The sequence below is a fragment of the Strix uralensis genome, chromosome 2 (genome assembly GCF_047716275.1).
Source record: "Strix uralensis isolate ZFMK-TIS-50842 chromosome 2, bStrUra1, whole genome shotgun sequence".
Classification (NCBI taxonomy): Eukaryota; Metazoa; Chordata; class Aves; order Strigiformes; family Strigidae; genus Strix; species Strix uralensis.
In genome coordinates this window covers 136,044,009-136,062,125 of record NC_133973.1, presented here as the reverse complement: position 1 = coordinate 136,062,125, position 18,117 = coordinate 136,044,009, and the positions used below count along the sequence as shown (strand labels likewise).

At 38.4% G+C, this 18,117-nt stretch overlaps 1 protein-coding gene across 10 annotated transcripts in view; it reads left to right on the top strand.

The window, feature by feature from the left end:
- Window positions 1–18,117, top strand: part of UVRAG (UV radiation resistance associated) — a 98,121-nt gene that overhangs the window by 40,643 nt on the left and 39,361 nt on the right. For all 10 annotated transcript variants that reach the window (XM_074860516.1, XM_074860512.1, XM_074860510.1 and 7 more), the window contains 6 exons: window positions 2,185–2,290; window positions 4,566–4,692; window positions 5,657–5,741; window positions 6,219–6,306; window positions 6,881–6,941; window positions 8,896–9,061. In XM_074860516.1, coding sequence (XP_074716617.1) covers window positions 2,185–2,290; window positions 4,566–4,692; window positions 5,657–5,741; window positions 6,219–6,306; window positions 6,881–6,941; window positions 8,896–9,061 — 633 coding nt within the window. The remainder of the gene's footprint in view (window positions 1–2,184; window positions 2,291–4,565; window positions 4,693–5,656; window positions 5,742–6,218; window positions 6,307–6,880; window positions 6,942–8,895; window positions 9,062–18,117) is intronic.

Here is an 18,117-nt window from a genome sequence, read left to right as displayed (position 1 = left end):
TGGCGTGATGTGAGAACTTGTAAAACTTTTCTTAATCACCTAACAGACTAAATGAAGAATGTTCTTCCAGTATAAAATTAGATGAAGGGGAGAGAAGGGTAAAGGGAAATGTCACTCAGTTATAACCCAAAGCTAAAACTTACAGGTAAAGAGTAAGGCTTTCTTATGTCTGGAAAGAAAACGTTCCAGACTTTTGGAAAGAGGCAGGCTGGAAACTGTTGAAGTAGGAAACTTAGACCCTGCTGTATGACGTTCAGGATGGTCAGCAAACCTTGGCTTTGACCTGCGTAACCATATGTTACCTAGCTAACAGCCTCGAGATGCATTCAGGAAGGTGGGAGGTATAAAGTAGTAGTTCCCAGTAGGAACTAAGTGTTTCCAGGAGGTTTCTACTCTGTTAGGGATGTGAGACCAAGCCCTTGGGTGACCCAGTGCTGTTGGCTTCAGCAGCCTTACGCCCCCTTCCCACCCCTGGTAGCAGCCAGCAGAGCCATGCTGCTCGATGGTGTAGTTGAGAATGGTCAGTGTGAGGCCAATGGTTGGACTAGGTGATCTTCAAGGTCTTTTCCAACCTAGATGATTCTGTGATATGTGATTTGGATGGGGTACAGCTACCCCTAAAAAGCTCTTGGGCTGTTTGTGCTATGAGAAACCAAGAAACCAAAGAAATGCCTCAGACTTTTGTTTCCAATTATACTATTACAGAGAGTGGTGTTTAGGAGAAGCAGTAGTGTGAAGGAACTAAAGGTGTCTGATGGCTTAAATGTATTCACATGTAAAAGTCCTTAATTGCAGTGACCTTGTTTAACCTTACTAGCACTGCTTGTTCCCTGTTGTCCATGTATAATCTCCTCTCTGTGTGTTTGTTTGCTGGGGTAGGTGCTGTAGGCACTCTCCTCACGCTGAATATGTAGTCCATGCTGTTGAGTTGAGATGGGATGCTGAGGGGAGGTGGTGTGAGGAAGAGTAATGCTCTGTGGTCACTCATACTTGAAGCATGTAGCCTGGTTATCTTGGTCTAGCTGCATACAGACGGTTAAAAACCGTTAGGCAGAAACTTTAAAAACCAATGCCTCAATTGCTTATAAATCTGAAGAGATTAGAGAATGCAGAAGGAAGGAGCCGAGTAGCCTCTTTGATGTGCTCTAGTGCTTTGGTCCTGGGTGTACAGCAAATTTGTAGCATTGATTTAGTAAAGTGAGGCATTCCTATGAAGAGGCAGAGATTTTTAGTTTTGGCAAAGTGGAGATGATCATTAAAGCGTGCGCTGGAGCAGGCTTGGTCTTTTTGTTATGTTTGCCTGGCAAAGCACGTTATCTGACCATTTTTGCTGTTCTGGCAAGACCTTAGTGGAGCTAAGGGTTCACCCCAGCAGCAAGGCTGTCTGAAGAATATCCTTACAAAAGAAGCAGCCATAAATAGTGAAACTTCAGATGGGTCTATATGCCTTAAAAGACATAGTCCATGTTTGCAGACAAACTCTTAATTTTTTCTAATAAATATGTTCATTTCTACTCCATGTTAATTCTAAGAAAGATATTAATGTCTCTCCTAGACCTGTTTTTGCCATTGCATTCCTCTGCCTGACTTTTTTTTCAATAAATATGGCAAATAATCAGTTTTTCTTCTTCATCCTGAAGCCAGGGCTTCATCTTTTCCATGCTTCAACTGTGATTCAATTAAGGAACCCATGTTTTTGTTACAGAAGGGCCCACAGCATATTTGGGGATACCGAAGGGTGTTTCATGCCTTTGGCCTGGGTAGCTGTGTGTTATCGAAAGGATACTTGTACTTTTTTAAATCTGGCCTGTGTTAACAGTGCTCATGGTAACGGTCATGTGTGGATCTGTCTTGATGTTAAGTGTTATAGCTTAATTGTGACGTGACATCCCTATAACTACCTGCTTTCTCATCTACAGCTTTGTCTTATTGGCATCTATTGAATTTAACAAATGAAAAGGAGATTTGGTACTTGATGGAATTTAGAGACTTGCTGGTTTGCGTTGGATACTCATTTCTTAAACTGTGCAAGTTATGATTACTCTTTTAATGTTTTATTTCAAAATAGAAGCTGACAATCTGAATTTGTATTACTGCTGCTGGTTGTGAGGCAGCTGGCACGTTCATCATTAGGACACGTGTGGGGAACCTTTCGTACAGCCGTAACTTCTCTTCTCCTTACAGGCTTCACAGAGCCCAGTGTGCAATTAAACAGACTCAGGTAACTGTTCAGAAAATAGGAAGGGAGATTGAAGAAAAGCTGAGATGTACATCTACAAGCAACGAACTGGTAAGTTTGATTATCTTAAAACTTTTTTCTACAGGCTGGCTGAAGCATCTGGCTGATGTCTTGAGTATAAGCTTGTTTTTTTTAACACTTGAACTTGAAATCTTTATTTGAACCTGTCATTTTAAATGGAACTCATCTGAGAAGTGTAATGTCAATGGATTTTAGATTGTGTGTGTTACTCAAATGGATTGATAGATCGCTTACCCTGTTTTTACCTTTATTTTGGATAATTGCTTTTATACTATAAAAGCATAAACATTGCACGGTGCATGAAAGAGGTTTATCAGGAAAACCAAACTTTTAATGATTTAGATAAATCTTGACAGGAACCTGTGGTGGATTTAGAGTGAGGTGAGTCTACTGGCTGTATCTTCTTGCACCCCAACTCCCTTTGGGTGAACAGAATTAATGCAAAAGCTGTCACTCAAGTGGCACATTCATTTTAAGCAGGAATTATATTAGATCTTGCAATAGCTTTTGACAGTTTGTTTTGCCTGTCCTCTTCCCCTCTCCAAAAAAGTGTACTGGTGCTAGTTTCTATTTTCTGCCCAGAAAGGCTGAGCTCAGTTCAAAGCAGTGAGTTGACAGAGCAAGAGTGGCTCATGGTGATTTCATTATATTGGTACTCACTAGCACATGTCTGGTACCTCCTGTAGGAAGGCACAAACTTGTGATGTGAAGTTCCTTTATTGCTGTAAGGTAGATTCTGGGCTGAGAGTACTCAGCTAATTTCCAGAAGTGTCAAACCGGTTTAAGGGTTTGACAAAATAGAAAAATGGGAGTTTGTTTATCCACTCTAATCACAGGGCTGCATTGTAGTCGAAGCAATGAAGTCAACTCCCTTAATGGTCAATATAACATCTCCTTCAAGTGACTCCAACCCAGAGCTGCTTTGCCCTCTGCTGGTATCTTGGCCATGAAAAGGACTTTTACCATCTTTTTTACAGTTATGGATATCCTTGTCCCTCTATGCAAAGGCTTTTCCTTTATAAATATGTGTGAGCAAAGCTATATGAAGAACACATGATGGTACATGTGATGCAGCTTCGTAGCAACCATGGTCTATGGTATAAGCAAAGGATTACCTGATTTTCTTTTCCTTTGTTCGATAGTGGAAACTCTTGTTGGGCTCCCATTCCCCTTAAGTGTGTGAACTATAGTTTCATTCTTTAATATTGAGTCCTGCTTCCTGCTGAAGTCTTGAACCAGAAGGCTGAGCATACATGTGTAATTGAAGGAAATATGAAGTGGAAGGAACTGTTCAGCAAGAGCTGACTTTTGTTTTTTTAGACAGCTAGTGTTGAAGTAACATTATCTTCATTAACTGCTTGAAAAAGTGAAAGCTGACAGAGTTGTGACAGTGTTCGGTAGCACTTACACAAGGCTTGCTCACGAGTATGATTCCTTCAGGCTTTGAACTCTATCAGGGGTATGATTGGACTGAAGAGATGTAACTTCACTTTTCCATTTGGAATCTGTCTTCAGGTATTCTCAATAAATATCTATTAAACATGGTAGGTGTTTCTTCCTTAAAACAATACAAAACAATACAAAACCCCCCTTACAGTAGAAAATTCTGCTTCACTATGCACATGGCTGCACAATTTCTTAGTGGAGACAGTGCATCAAAAAAAACCCCAAATTCTTTTTAAACACAGGAATAGATTTAGAGGAGGTACAGGACAAATCCTAAAACTTTTAAAGAAGGGATCCTTCAAGTATAATTGTGTGTAATGATGTAATCTGCTCCCCGCTCTGTGCTCTTTCCTTTTGTATCCTTTTTTTCCTCAGCACCCTGAAGCTGGGAATTGCATCTAATAGTGCAGCTCAGACATCTTGAACATTTTTCCAGCTCCCTGCCTCAATTTAGTATAGACTGCTCACTGCTCATCTTCCCTTTTATTGCCGAACCCTTTGCTAGGGAATAGTGAATTCTCACTGTGTTGCTAATGCTATGCTGTTAGTTTCTATGTATTTGTCCTGCAGAAACTTCCTCTCACCTTTCCTTCCTCTCTTAATTTCTGCCCTGGGCCAGGTTGCATTGCTGAGCCACAGGAGAGGAGATGCATCCCACAGGAGGAACAAGCACTGTGGGACACAGCTGAGTTTCTCTCCTTCCCAAGCAGCAAAATGATTAGGGTCTTTGGTAATCTATGAACTCAGCCTTTAGTCTGGCAGACACTAGTCTTGTCCTATTTTTCCATTTTATCGTGCCTTTTATGGAACTGCAGAAAAACTTCTATTTTTTTTTTTTTTAAATCTATTCTTCCAATAGAAAAAGGAGAGTGAATGTTTACAGTTGAAGATCCTGGTGCTACGTAATGAACTGGAGAGGCAGAAGAAGGCCCTTGGTCAAGAAGTAGCTTTGTTGCATAAGGAAAAAAGTACTTTGCATGACAGAGGTAAGTGTAGAAACATTACTGCTTCTATTACAGATATTTATAATCCTCTGATCAGAAGAATAGTAGCCTAACTTACAGTCATGGTGACCAAAATGAAGGAGTTGGTTTGTTTTTTTCAGTCTGTCTCTAACGTGCTTGTGTTTATCTGAAGTTTGCAGCCAGATATAATCTCTTCACCATCTGTGTCATACTGAATTCTGGACAGCACTTTCTGGTATCCTGTCTCTAAATAAGGTCTTACTATGACATCTCTCTAAAGTAATCTTAAATCTGTGTTTAATTAAACTTTTATGAGAATATCAGAACTGCTGCACTGTAATATAGTAAACAGTGGCTTGATGCAGTCACATTGTAATGTCATGAGAGATGTTATTGTACCTGTGATTAGGATTCCATTTTAAGTGTTAGAAGACAAAAATCCCTCTTAATAGCTTATTCTGTAAGTGAAAGATGAAATGCTCAGTCTTCTTGGTATTTTCTTTTACTGGGAAAGTGTCCTATAATAAAATGCTGTATCGCTGTCTCTTTGGAGCTCACCAGAGACCAAACTACATGGATGTTTAATCTTGTTGCAGGACTTTTTTTTTTTTTAATACTTAGTTGAGTCTAAAATAATTAGTCACTACTAAAAATGACTGTTTTGCCCCCCCTTAATTCTGGCTGTGCAATTACTGAGATGCCTTAACTGAATTACTCCACTACTGTGGACATGAGGGGACTGGGTGTTAACAGAGAACGAGGATTTGTTGGTTGTATTTGGCTGGTGGATGGTGTGTAGTGCATGAAGACTTGTGTTCCTCCTGCACTGTCATTCCCAAGTTTGGCAGCATAAAGTGGAAAATGGGCATCTACGAGTAAGTGGAGGATTACTGCCAACATTTGTGTCAGTATCTACTTTTAAAACTTCATCTAACGAAGAAAACATTTGATACTAATTTTTCTCCTGATGCTACGTGTTGTTTAGGAAATGCATTTGAGACTGAATACCAGAAACTTCAAGAGCATAATGAATCCCTCCATGAATTAAGAAAGGAATGCACTGCTAAGAGGTAAAAGGACCTATGCTTTTTCTGCAATTGGAAAGGAAATACAGGCTTGAGAGTAGGCCACTTGAAGTGGGGATCCTGGCACCAAATTCTTCCTAATATCACCCCAAAACTTCTGTTAAGACATCTCTGCTACTATTTGTAGATATATAAAGTGATAATGAACAGTGGCAAGTCCAGAGAGAGGAAAACAGATGCTTGGTTGCATGTGTAGACTATGATAGCACTTTTATGTCTGTTTTACTGTGACACAACTTTGTAATATTTAATTGTCATAGTTAAAATACGCCTATTATATGAGGTACAACTGAAAATGAAAAGTTAGCTTTGTCTTCTATACTTTTTTTTGTGGTGGAATTACCTAGCTTTTTGGGGAAGGGGAGGTGATACTTGGGAATATGCAGAAGGGATACGAGGGCTTGATATCTTTACTTAAAGCTTTTGAAGAAACTAATTGTTTTGGGATCTCTTTCCCCAAAGAGAACTGTTTTTGAAGACAAATGCCCAGCAGACTATTCGATGCAAGCAATTGCTGTCGGAGCTATCCTATATCTACCCCATTGATCTGGTATGTTTTTAACATTCTAAAAATCTGCTTGATGTGAAATGAACTTCCTGTTTATTATGCTGTGAGCAAATATCATGTTTTATTTGTGATGAAACTTGCTCTTCACTCATGCTGGTTTTTCCAGCTTTTTTCTGGATTTGGTCCTCAGATTGCAAACCTCATGGGGAGAGGACTTATGCCAGCATCTCTGATAGTCTCCACTATAAAAGTAGAATAGCTGTAGCTGTAATTTAATGGATACTTTCCATTTTGTTTACAATTATATAAAGTAACCCTGACAGTAGGCTAGCTGGACTTTAATGGGGTACATATAAACAGATGTCAAAATACTGAGCTCCAAAATCTTTTATGTAATGAGTTAAGATGAACTCTTCTTTTAAAAAAAAGTTGCATTTATTTCTGAATTATATGAAATGTGGACTAAAACACTATGTCAAAGTCACTCTGGGTTTCATTGAATAGTTAGGTTTTTCTTTGCAAAAATGCTTTGTTGTCATCGGATTTTGTGCAGGTTTCTGTTTTCTAGACGTTATTGTTCCATTCTCACTTTCCATTGTTGATTTTAAACTTACAGAATGATCAAAAGGATTACTTTGTTTGTGGAGTCAAGCTTCCTAATTCTGAAGACTTTCAAGGTAGCTGGATATTCTTAATTTAGTTGTTACAGTTGACACTGCTTCTAAACTTCATAAAATTAAGTAAACGGATAGCACTGGCTTAGCATCCAAATTTCTGACTGGAAAGGTCTAGACTAGAAGAAAACTTATGCATTATTTATTCCTACTTCCTAGCTAGTACAAAGGTAGTTACTGTTGGCTCTTAAAAAAGTACCTCTGTATTCTGAGACTCCATACTGAAATGCTGGAACAGGCTATGGAATCTCCATCCCTGGGGATGCTCAAAACCCAACTGGACAGAGTCCTGGGCAACCTATTGTAGCTGACCCTGCTCTGAGCAGGAGGGCTAGCACTACACGGTTTCCAGAGGTGCCTTCCAAACTTAGTGATTCTGGAAAATACTTGTGTCTGACCTAAAAGTCTGTTGTGGCTACTTTCAGTCTGTAAATCTTGATGGGGCAACCTGCACGAATCCCCATTCAATTTTCTGTAGTTGCTGGTGAACTTAGCAAATATCTTGCATAAATAAGACTTTAAAGCTGCCTGACAGTATGGAGTATTTTACAAATCAGCTTCTACTTTAGCTGTCTACAGTCATCTTATTGCAAAAGCAAATATATAATATGCCTGTCTGTATAACAGTTGTACAGGTAACTGCATGCATTTATCTACAAATGTTTGACATGAATTGGAATTTAATTAAAATCCCCTTCAGAATTTCTTGCTCCCAGTACTTGCTTGCTCTGCAAGGCATGTGGTTCTTTGGGCAAAAACCTCAATCAGTTGCCTAACTCTTTAAAGCCATCCCATACAAATTAACTTGTGCTAACAACATGTATATTGGATGCTAGAATAATGGAGGAATAATCTTTGAAACAAATTCATTTGTCAATATGACAAAAATCAGTCTGTTGCTTTGTTTTCCTGATTGCACTAAATGTGGTAATGCACTCAGTTTGGTAAATCTTGAGAAATCAGTGGCGTGCATCTTTTGGCTTGTTTTCAGCTTACTGGTATTAATTCCTTACAAAGGAATTACTTAATTCTTTATGAAAGTCTCTAGAAATATTGTATTACGAGGAAGAAGTACTATGCATTCAACTTAGTGAAATATGCAGTTATATTTGAAAACCAGCTGTCTGACATGTGTATCTTATTTCAGACTCTTAGTAGATAATATTAAAAAAAAAAATCAGGCATCTGAAGTATCAAAAAAATTTTATTCCCTAAAAAGTCAGTTTTGTGTTGATTTCACAGGACTCCCTTGTGCATCAGAAGGGATGATTCTGTCATGTTGTTTGTATTGGTGTGTTCACTTACAAAGAAGAAAATATAAGAGAAAACAGAAGGGAAAAGCCCTTACTGGCTAAAGAATATAATTTGAATCACAAGACCTGTGTGTATTCCCAGCAGGTGAAGCTTTAAGGTTGAAACCTGAAGTGTCAAATTGAAAATGATACTTTAAAACAATGGGTTAATGTGAGTTCTTCCAGTTATTGGCAGAGAACAGAGTTCATACCCTGGGGTCGGTGTGTCTCCAACTGATCTCACTAATGCATAAAGTTATGGAGGAATGCAGCTTTTCCCTGACCCCGGTCATACATGTCAGCTACATTTAGAGAAATGCAGAACGTTTAAGACTTGAATTTTGTCTTGGGAATTTTGTTTCACTTTTCCCATCTCTTCTTTACCCTCCCCCACCCAGCCAAATGTTGAGACTTTTAACTTTGAAAGTGTAAAATTGGAAGGAGAAAAAGCCATCACCCATTTACATTGCCCCTTAATGAAAGAGGCAAATATAGTGAACTGCAAACAGTTGGAAAGCAGTCTAAATTTATTTCAGAATTGCACCTATTATAGCTTCTGATAGCTTCATTAATTGTGTCATTCTCTAAGCAATAAGGATGAACTTGTGCTGAGCCTGCAGTGAGATACGATTGATTAAATAACGGAATCTTTTTGTTATTGACAGCAAAAGATGACGGAAGCATTGCTGTTGCCCTGGGCTACACCGCTCACTTGGTATCAATGATATCCTACTTCTTACAAGTGCCACTCAGGTATCCTATAATTCACAAGGGCTCCCGGTCTACAATCAAAGATAATATCAATGACAAACTGACGGAGAAAGAGCGAGAGTAAGTATGTCATAAATATGCTTATGTACTTTCTTCAAAACAACAGATCGGCAACTACAAAAAAAAAACCTTGAAGAGTTTTGGGTAGTCCGAAGTGACGTGGAGTTTCAAGTTATTTGTTACTTTTTTCAGTAGTGGTGGGACAGTCATTTGAGTTTCTTATGTTGGAATTTAGTGATCTAATAGCGTAGTTCTGTCATTCTAGGTCTGTTGGCACACATTTATTGTTGATTTGTCTTCTAATAATGCTAGAAAAACTTACAAAGTGGGTCTTAGAGGTAAGTTTTGGCTGCTGGTTGGAAAACGTGCCTTTCATGTTTTGCTACTGACCATGGGAATAAACTGCAGATAGCAAGCGTAGCTTCACTGAGGAGTTACTGCCAGTACTGGAGTAGTGGTTGATAAACATGGGAAAAAAAATAGCTTTCTTTAACACAGAGGATTTAAATCAATTGAAAAAGAACGCTGTAAAGTGTTATCTAGTATAAATCAACTTAATATTCAATGAGGAGTTTTTCATTTGTTCTGTAATCATTGTCTTCCAATATGTAGCCACGCTATTGTTATTGTTGTACTACTAGGAAACTGTCTTGCTGTCCTTAAATTCACTGACTGCCTTCTCCTGCATTTTGGCACTTTGCCTGTTTTCCTGCTGTCTTTGCACCTGTGTGCTCTAATATGAAAATAGTGGCAATTATTGGTTTTATTCATTTTGTAGCCTTCAACCACAGAGCTCAAAGGAATGTAACAGTGACCAGCTGTGGGAGGCCAGCTGCTCTGCTCTGATCCTGTGCACGTATGGGGGGGCTGCAAAGTCAGGCTTGGAGCACCAGTAACTTTGATTTTACATATGCAGGGTTTGAGAAGGGAGCAAAGTAAATGGCTGAGGGGAAATGAATTTGTGGAAAGTAGCTGTCTTTTGACATGAAGCCTGTAAAAAAACCAAAAAAAACCCAAAAAACAAAACAAACAAAAAAAAACCACAAACAAAAAAAAACAACCAAAAAAACCCCCAAAAAAACCAACCAACCAAAAAAACCCCAACCACAAACAACAAAAAACCCCCACAAAAACCAAACCAACCCAACAACAACAAAAAACCCCCACAAAACCCCAAAAAACCCCACAACAGCAAAAGAACCCCAACAAACAAAAAAACCCTAAAAACCCAAAAAATCCCAAACCTCTTCTCTCTGGAAGTATGCAATCAAAGTACTATAATATTTTAACACTAATTCCTAATAATCCAAATCAAGATGGAAGGGTCTTATTGTATATAGTTGAGAGGATTAGGATGCTTGGAAGTGTCTGATTTCTTTTTGAAGCTCAGTGACTTTTGACAACACAGCAGAGGTACCTTGCCTCAAGAGTTAAACTCAATAAGGTCTTTCTGTTTTGACACAATAAAATATGACTACAGCAATTATGTCTTGCAAGTTAATTTTGATACCATTTTAATAACTTGTCCAAACACTTCCTGGATAACTTAATAGAACATTAATCTGGTTTGCTTCATTTTGGTTCTCTGAGCATATGATCATACTTCTCCCTGTACATCAAACTAGGTAGCAAATTAGAACATTTATGTCTGGAAAACAAATTTCTGAGGAGTAGAGCTGCCTGTGTGTGGGTGTATAAAGATTAAACCAATTTCCTGTTGTCTGAAACAGATTGGAAGGTTTAGTCCTTCAGGCTACAGCCTTCCAAACCCTCATGACTTAATGCTTTATTTCACAATAGATTTTTGAAAAGGAGAAAGTTTAGCTAAGTATATGAATCCCTGTTGGGCCATTTACCTGTGTTCTGCAAGATTTTTTCAGGATTAGCTCCTGCCTGAGATCTTCTCTTCCCAGCTATTGGAGAGTCAATCCTACCAACTCTCAAAGGACTTTGGTTGCTATAGAAAACCTCAAATGTCTTAACTTGAAGTTTTCTTTCGAAGCTAATAGTTCATGTTTCTCACCTGCTCCTAACTTAATTGAACATAGCAATTAACAGGCATTATTAAATTTATTTGTCACCTGTCCTTTAGCAGCTTTTCAAACTCCAACATAAACTGTTGAGTAATTACAGTGAGGTTTTCTCCGTACTGGGTCTTTACTATAACACATAGCATCATGATTATTGACTAGGTTAAACATTTTACTTGGCTTCGTACTTTTCTTCTGGACTGCAGGGTTGCCCAGAGATCTATATTAAGAGCTTCTAGAACTCGTGCATTGGGGGAATAGCTGATGTTTTCACTTGAGAGCAATTTCATAAGTACATGTGTTTGTTTTTAATGTTATACTGTATAAATGTGTTACTTCACTTTCAAGTTTCTTCACCAGCTTTTTAAAGCCCTTAGAATAAGTTGGTTAAATATCTTGAGAGCTTTCAGAATGTAAGTTACGTTTGGGAAATACTTTATCTGCTTCAGATTCGTTTACTTGGATGATCCAGGTCACTTAAATCTCAAGGTTCTTGTAGAAGTATTCATTCTTTTCTGCTGCAATTACTGTTATAGTGGAACTTAAGAGTGTACAAAAGAAGTAGGAGTCTGTGGTGAGAACTTAGCACTTGTTTGGCTGCATTACTGAAGGCAGAATGGGGTATAGAATACGTGCCAGTAGCATACAATATATGGTCAGCTTTGTAATTCTAGAGATGCTAGTGTTTATAATCTATTCAATAACTGTTCCCTTCTTGTATTCCATAAAATAGTTTTGTTACCACTAAAAGGCTGTAAGTTTTCTCCCATAAATCTGCTTTTATGACTTTCTGAACCACCAAGGTAAGGCAAGAATATAGTTTTCACTAAGTATCTCATTAATGCACTTCAGTGGTCCCTTTCAACATCTCCAGAATGCATCAAAGATGTAGGAAGAAAGAGTACTATTCCTCAAACATTCTGGAGTCTGAAAGATTTCAAAGGAAATGATGGATATATAGCTCCCAAATTTAAGCCACTTAGGACAGCAGCATGTTCCTCTCTTCAGTGACAAACAATCACATTTGCTGAATAAACCACCTAAATTCTTTGGCAGTCTTCCTGCAGAATGGAAACCTAGCACTTCATCGCATTCTCATAAACATAGTGAGAATGCTGAAATCAAACTATTTTTGATATGTTCTGACACTGTCTGTCAAGCCCTGAATTTAATGCTTCTGTTAGTCTGCTCCCAGATTTTTAGATAATGAATAGCTTCCAGTTTAGAGCAAAATAAGGATTGTTATGTCTGAAGTGAGACATTGTGGAATTGCCTGTGTTGGTGTTGCTGCTATTGTAGTGGTTTTTTAGATAGTCTTCAGTTCTTTCAGTGCCAATAGAAGCTAAACATCTCACAACGTAAGTGCCTGCATTTTGCTGACTGGAAGCTACTGAATCTTTTGAAACCATGTCAGTCTCCTTGTTAGTTAAAGTGAGTACAGGAAAGCAGACATGCCATCTGTTTGGGAGTCTTTTGGCATCTCTGTTAACTCAAAGCTCTGCTTGGTTGCTACTTTTTATAATTGGAACTTCACATGACACTTCTACAACCTGCTAGTTGAATATTTAAGAATAGAATACTTGTTTAATCAAATCAAATTAGACAGCTTGGAAATATGTATACTCTCCTAAGGAAAATAAAGTTCTTTGGAGTTTAATTACCTTTCTGGTACCCTGTGTGTGCCTAGACAAATGAAATGCATCTTCTGAGAAATTATTTTTGTTGTATTTTTGCATTCTCATTCATACTGTGTCTTTTAAAAGATTTTCAAGAAATCTTCCCTGCTAGGTAATTTGGAAACAAAAACAGTTTCAAGAAATAGTTTTGCTAACATTGTTTCACTGTAGTAATAGTAAGCAGAAATCAAATAGTACATGCAGTCTATTCTGGCTCATTCTGCATCTTCTTCCCACCAAAATGTGTTAAGGAGGGTTACAAAGCTAGCAGTAGTAAGAAAGTAACCACCTCAAAGTCATATTTCAGGTTAGGGGAAAAAAAATGAAGGGGTAGAATACATAATCTAAAAAAGTTTTGTATTTAAAAGACAAAAAGAACAGTGACGTTTCCAAGGCTAGCTACTGGAGCACATACAGGCATTTCAGAATTGTCTGATCTTGAAGAAGTGATTTTTTTTTTTTCGTTGTGTTGTATGTTTTAAATATTGAACTTGTTGCCACTTAATGTTATAAAGATAAAAAATATAGATACATTTAAAAATAAAATAAAAACCAAACAGGCACTAGACAGTCATGGAAGAAGCCTGATGTAGTCTGGTGTGTTTTTTGCAGGAATATTTGGCATTAGCTGATCTGAGATAACAGTAAACTACTGTAAAGTTTTCCTTGGCATTTTATAATTTATAGAAAGATTTAAGGTCTTTTCCACTCTGCTTGACAAATACAGACACCGACAGACTGAAGGATACACAAAGAGCTGTGATGCAGTCTTGGGCATCTGACATCTTTGCAGATGTGACTTTTATGTACCTCAGGAACCAAATAGTTGTGTGAAATGGCATAAGGAGGAGTGAAATGCTGCCATGGCCTTTTAAATTATGCTGCTACTTGTCCTGTCTGAACACCTTCTATTGTCACTAAACATAGGAAATGTCTGTCTGTTGCATTACTGTGTCCTCATAGAAAACAGGATCAAAATTGTATGCTTTGTTTGCAGCTAAAAGTGATAGGTCTGATCCTGAAGTAATTTCCTGGAAACTATTTCTGTGATGTGGAGTTATACCTTAAAATTGTCTTTTTTCTGGAGCTTTGCCTCATCATTATTGAGAACTTCAAGCATGCCAGAAGATTGTAATTATTAGTCAGTTTTTGTCTTGATGCTTAATTTGGGTAGGGGTTCTAGAAGTGGCTGGTTTCAGTCAGGGTTGTGGAGATCTGCTGGCATCAGACTTGGTCTGGGAACAAAGTCTGAGTGCATCTGACCTCTTATATCACAAAGGCACTGCAGCGCTCAGCTGTGATTCTTTGTGTGCTGATACCTTAAAGGCCAGTTTCATTTCATTGCCATAACCCATGTGGGAAGTGCTAAGGTATGAATAATTAAAAATCCAGGTCATTTTTCACTGGGATGAGGCAGTCTTTTAGCAACTGAAAAACATATCAAGCATGAAATGCAGCTGCCCTTGTTGGATCTTCAAGAGTACTTCTGGATTCCTGAAGGATGTAAAGCCATGAGTGAGTTTATCCTCACACAGCTTCTGTACAGCTAAAGCCGACACGCAAGTGCAGGGCCAAAGGGCCGCAGCACTGTGTGTGGTGAATGTTAACATAGCTGCGTGGCTTGTTGATTGAGTCTTGAATTCAAACCAGCAGGCTGGTTTACCCCAGATTGGGATGCTTTTAATTAGGTTAGGGAGCCAAATTTCAGAGAAGTGGAAAAGTTAAGAGTAAGTTGGGCCAGATGCACTTTTAATCTGCACATGTTCAAACAGTTAATTTGATATGTTGGTGCTGTATTTTTAGACGTACTCATTTGCACTGATAAAGAAGACTTCCATTATCTTGTGTGTGGTTCACACAGTATTAAGTCATGCAATATGAATTACGGGCAGCATAAGTTCTGATGTAAAAAGTTTCACTTCTCAGGCCCGTGAGTAAAGCAAAGTTTATATCAAAACCAGTTCTGCTGCAAGACTGCTTCCAAATTACCTTTCTTGATGAACTGTGGTGTCTTTCAATTCTTTTAAGTGTGACAAGCTGGATTTGCAAGTAAGTGGAGGTAAGTATTGCTGAACAGGCATACGGATAATTTTGGAGCATTTGGAAACCACTTGTTGAATGAATGTAGTCTAAAAGTGGTCCTCACTCCTGTGGCGTTGCTCCTGCTTCGAAGAATGGGAAAAATCAGAGTTTCAGTTCTAGCAGACTTAGTATAACTGAAGGTGGTTATTGCTTTCTGCCTGGTAACAGATAAGCCACCTACGACAAAGCAGTCTGAAAAATCGTGACACAAACAAGTGAAGAATAACTTTTCACTGACATTAACATCTTCCAATTCAATTGAGAAGTCTTTAATCATATTTGGTACTCTGGCTGAGATAATGAAATGGCAGCTTTGGGAAGAAATCTTGGCAAACTTAAATCAGATGGAGGGAGATGGTTTGTTGAGAAATCTAATAGCTGTCAAAGCAAAGTTGATTCTTTGTGGTAGATTGAGTGTGTGTTAAGTGTTCAACTATATTGCTTAAAGAATGTTTTTTGCCATGAACTTATCTTGAACTGTATTTTTACGTTCCACATTCTTGAGAATATTTAGCTAGAATCCTGGCTTATTTTATTCTTGATCACCAAAATAATGCTTTTGCCTTCACTGGGTCAGCAAATATTACTGTGCGTAGATTAAGAATTAGATCAGGTGTTCTTTAATAAATTTAGATACTGTTAACATGATTCCTGGGAACTAGAAGCTTTTACATGCTCCTGGCCAGTCTGAGAAATCAGACTTTGTTTACTGCAGTAGATGAGACCACTGACCCCAGACATCTACAGCTGAGAAGTGTTTCTGTGAAGACATACTAGTCTTAATTTACTCCCATTGGAACACTATTCTCCTGATGAGATTATTTTTCAAAACATTACTTCATTTTTCAATAAGCGGGGGCCTGACCTGTATAAAGTGTCCTCTAGTTAAAAATGATCCTTCAGTGGCAGGGAGATTTAAAGTTGTGATAGCGAGGTTGTCTGCTCTGTCCTTACAGATAGTCATTGCGTTGTGATATCCATCGTGGCTTGTATGTAGCAAGCCTTGAATTCACAGAAATGCACAATTTACAAAAGCTGTCCGTGTTGTGTGTTCCGTGGATTGCTAGCTGTGTTTCAGAGGTGTTTTGAAAGCGTTATTTGCTGAAGTAGTAGAATATACATTTATAAATATATAAATGTATAAATCGGTGACTGTTTTATCAAGAACTGCCTGACTTTCATAATCTGGGTTTTTTCTCACTTTTCCTGCGTGTAGCCTGTACATATTGAAGCTATTGTACATTCTCCAAGAGCAAGGTCACAGCAGTTACACTTCTTAATAGAAAGATGGCAGTGCTTCTGCTTTCGATTATCATCTTGTTGAGCTATTCAGATAGGCATTTTGAAAATACATTTCATAAAGTTAAACTGCCAATATGTTTTCCTTTCCCAGTAAACTAATTATCTTTGTATTGTGTAAAGCTTGAATGAGGATATGCTTTTTTCCCTTGGCAGTCTGTATTTTTGTCATCAAGTTTGTTTTACAAGTGTAGCTCTTTCTCTCAAGTAGAAACTAAAAACCATATAGTAATCAAATCTGAATTCACTTGTGATTTGTGATTCATATTCATGTCTTAATCTCATCTCTAACAAAGCAAAGTGCACGCTTGTAATCCTTCTTTTCTGTCTTTTCATTTGATTTCGGCATTGCTCACCAGGTGGGGATCTTAACTTTTTCACTTAAAACTTTTCCAGTTATGCTGATTGTTGGCAGACTAGTTAGCTGTTCCCGGTAGGCTAGTAGTCACCCAAAGGTCAGTTTGCGGCCTCCACCATCAGCTGGTAGCTTGATCTAAAAAGGATTCAAAGTGCTGTGTGTTGCTCTCTACTTGAGAAGTTGGGTGGTGACGGCGGTTTCATACTGCTGTGTTTTAGTTGTGTTCCTTCCAACAAGCACTCAGCTGCTTAAGATCTGTGCTGGTCTCTGTTCTGAAGCTGATAGAGCTGTGGTGCAGCTTATCAGAGAAGGAAACAGGTTTTGAAGCTGTGTGGCCAAAGCTTCTTGTGCCTTGGTCTTCTGGTGGAGTGGGAAGAGGTTGGAAGTGCTGCGTATTTTGGTGCCTGTGACTCTTTAGCAGCCTACTTTTCCTAATACTTGATTCAAAGTGTCCTGGGGAACAGTGATTTCAAGTGAGCTGGCTGGACAGTGGTAGGCCTTCTCACTTAAAAGGCTTTCAAGGTTTGCTTTCTTCAGGTTCAGAAAAGTCCCAGCACTTTTAAATAAGGCAAGCTTTCTCCTCTGGATACAACATTCCTTTAGAATGAGCAAAGAGGATGTGGTTAGGTTGGAGGGAAAACACTAGCTCCTTCCTCCCCTGCCTGCCCCCCTCACAGACCCCCAAAAGGGGGGTGAGGTTGAAATAATTCAAACTTCAGTAAATATTTAAACCTTGTTCTTGTATACGCCCCATACTTCAGTCATATCAAGCAAGAACTTGTGACTTTTTCAGGTCATTATCTTATCTGGATTGGGCTGGTTAGTTCTGTCCTTGTATAGGGTGTCCTATCCATGGGCTTAAGCTTGAAATTCATCATTTTGTAAAGCGTCCTATGTTTTGGTAGTGTTGTGTGAGGCACAGTTGTTCCCTGGATCTGATGGATGACCCTGCTATCACACCAGTGACTGTTACAGTCGCAGAAATTACATCAGTTCTTTATCTGTATAATAGTGAATAATTGGGTTGCAGCTGCATTCTGCCAAGTCTGCTCTACAGTCACCTCCCTGCAGCCATTCTGCTTACTGTCCTTGAAAATAAGAAGGGAAGGAAAAGGCTGAGTCAAATTTGTTCTCTGACAAATTCAGGGATGCAGTTGGGCAGGAGCTATCAAAGGTACTTCAGATATGGCGATGTGAAGATACAGCGGTATCGGCTTCATTTAATCAGTGGGCTAAGTCTCTGATCTTCAGTTAACTACTGGATAATTAAGCATTCTTAAAACGTGAACGTCCTTGCTGTTAATTTAGCTTGCAAAGTTACAAATATTAGTGGTCCTTGAACTTCTGCATCACTTTGATAATGAAGGTTATCTAACACAATTTCAAACTCGATTTTAAATTTTACTTACATTTGCCAAATGGGATGTAATAGCCTATTTAAATTAGGCTACACTTCAGCCTGTGGAAAACAGTTAGATGTGATGTGTAAAAATCATTATTTTACTGACTTCTTCCCTAAAGAGCTTTCTGAAGTAGAGACTAAAGTTTGAGACTTTAATACAATTTGGGATATGGCAGAAGTCTGAACAGAAGAGAGAATAAAAGATCTAAAACATATGGTGTAATACCAAAGTAGAAGCAGGTGAAAGCAGTTAAAAATGAAACAATTTC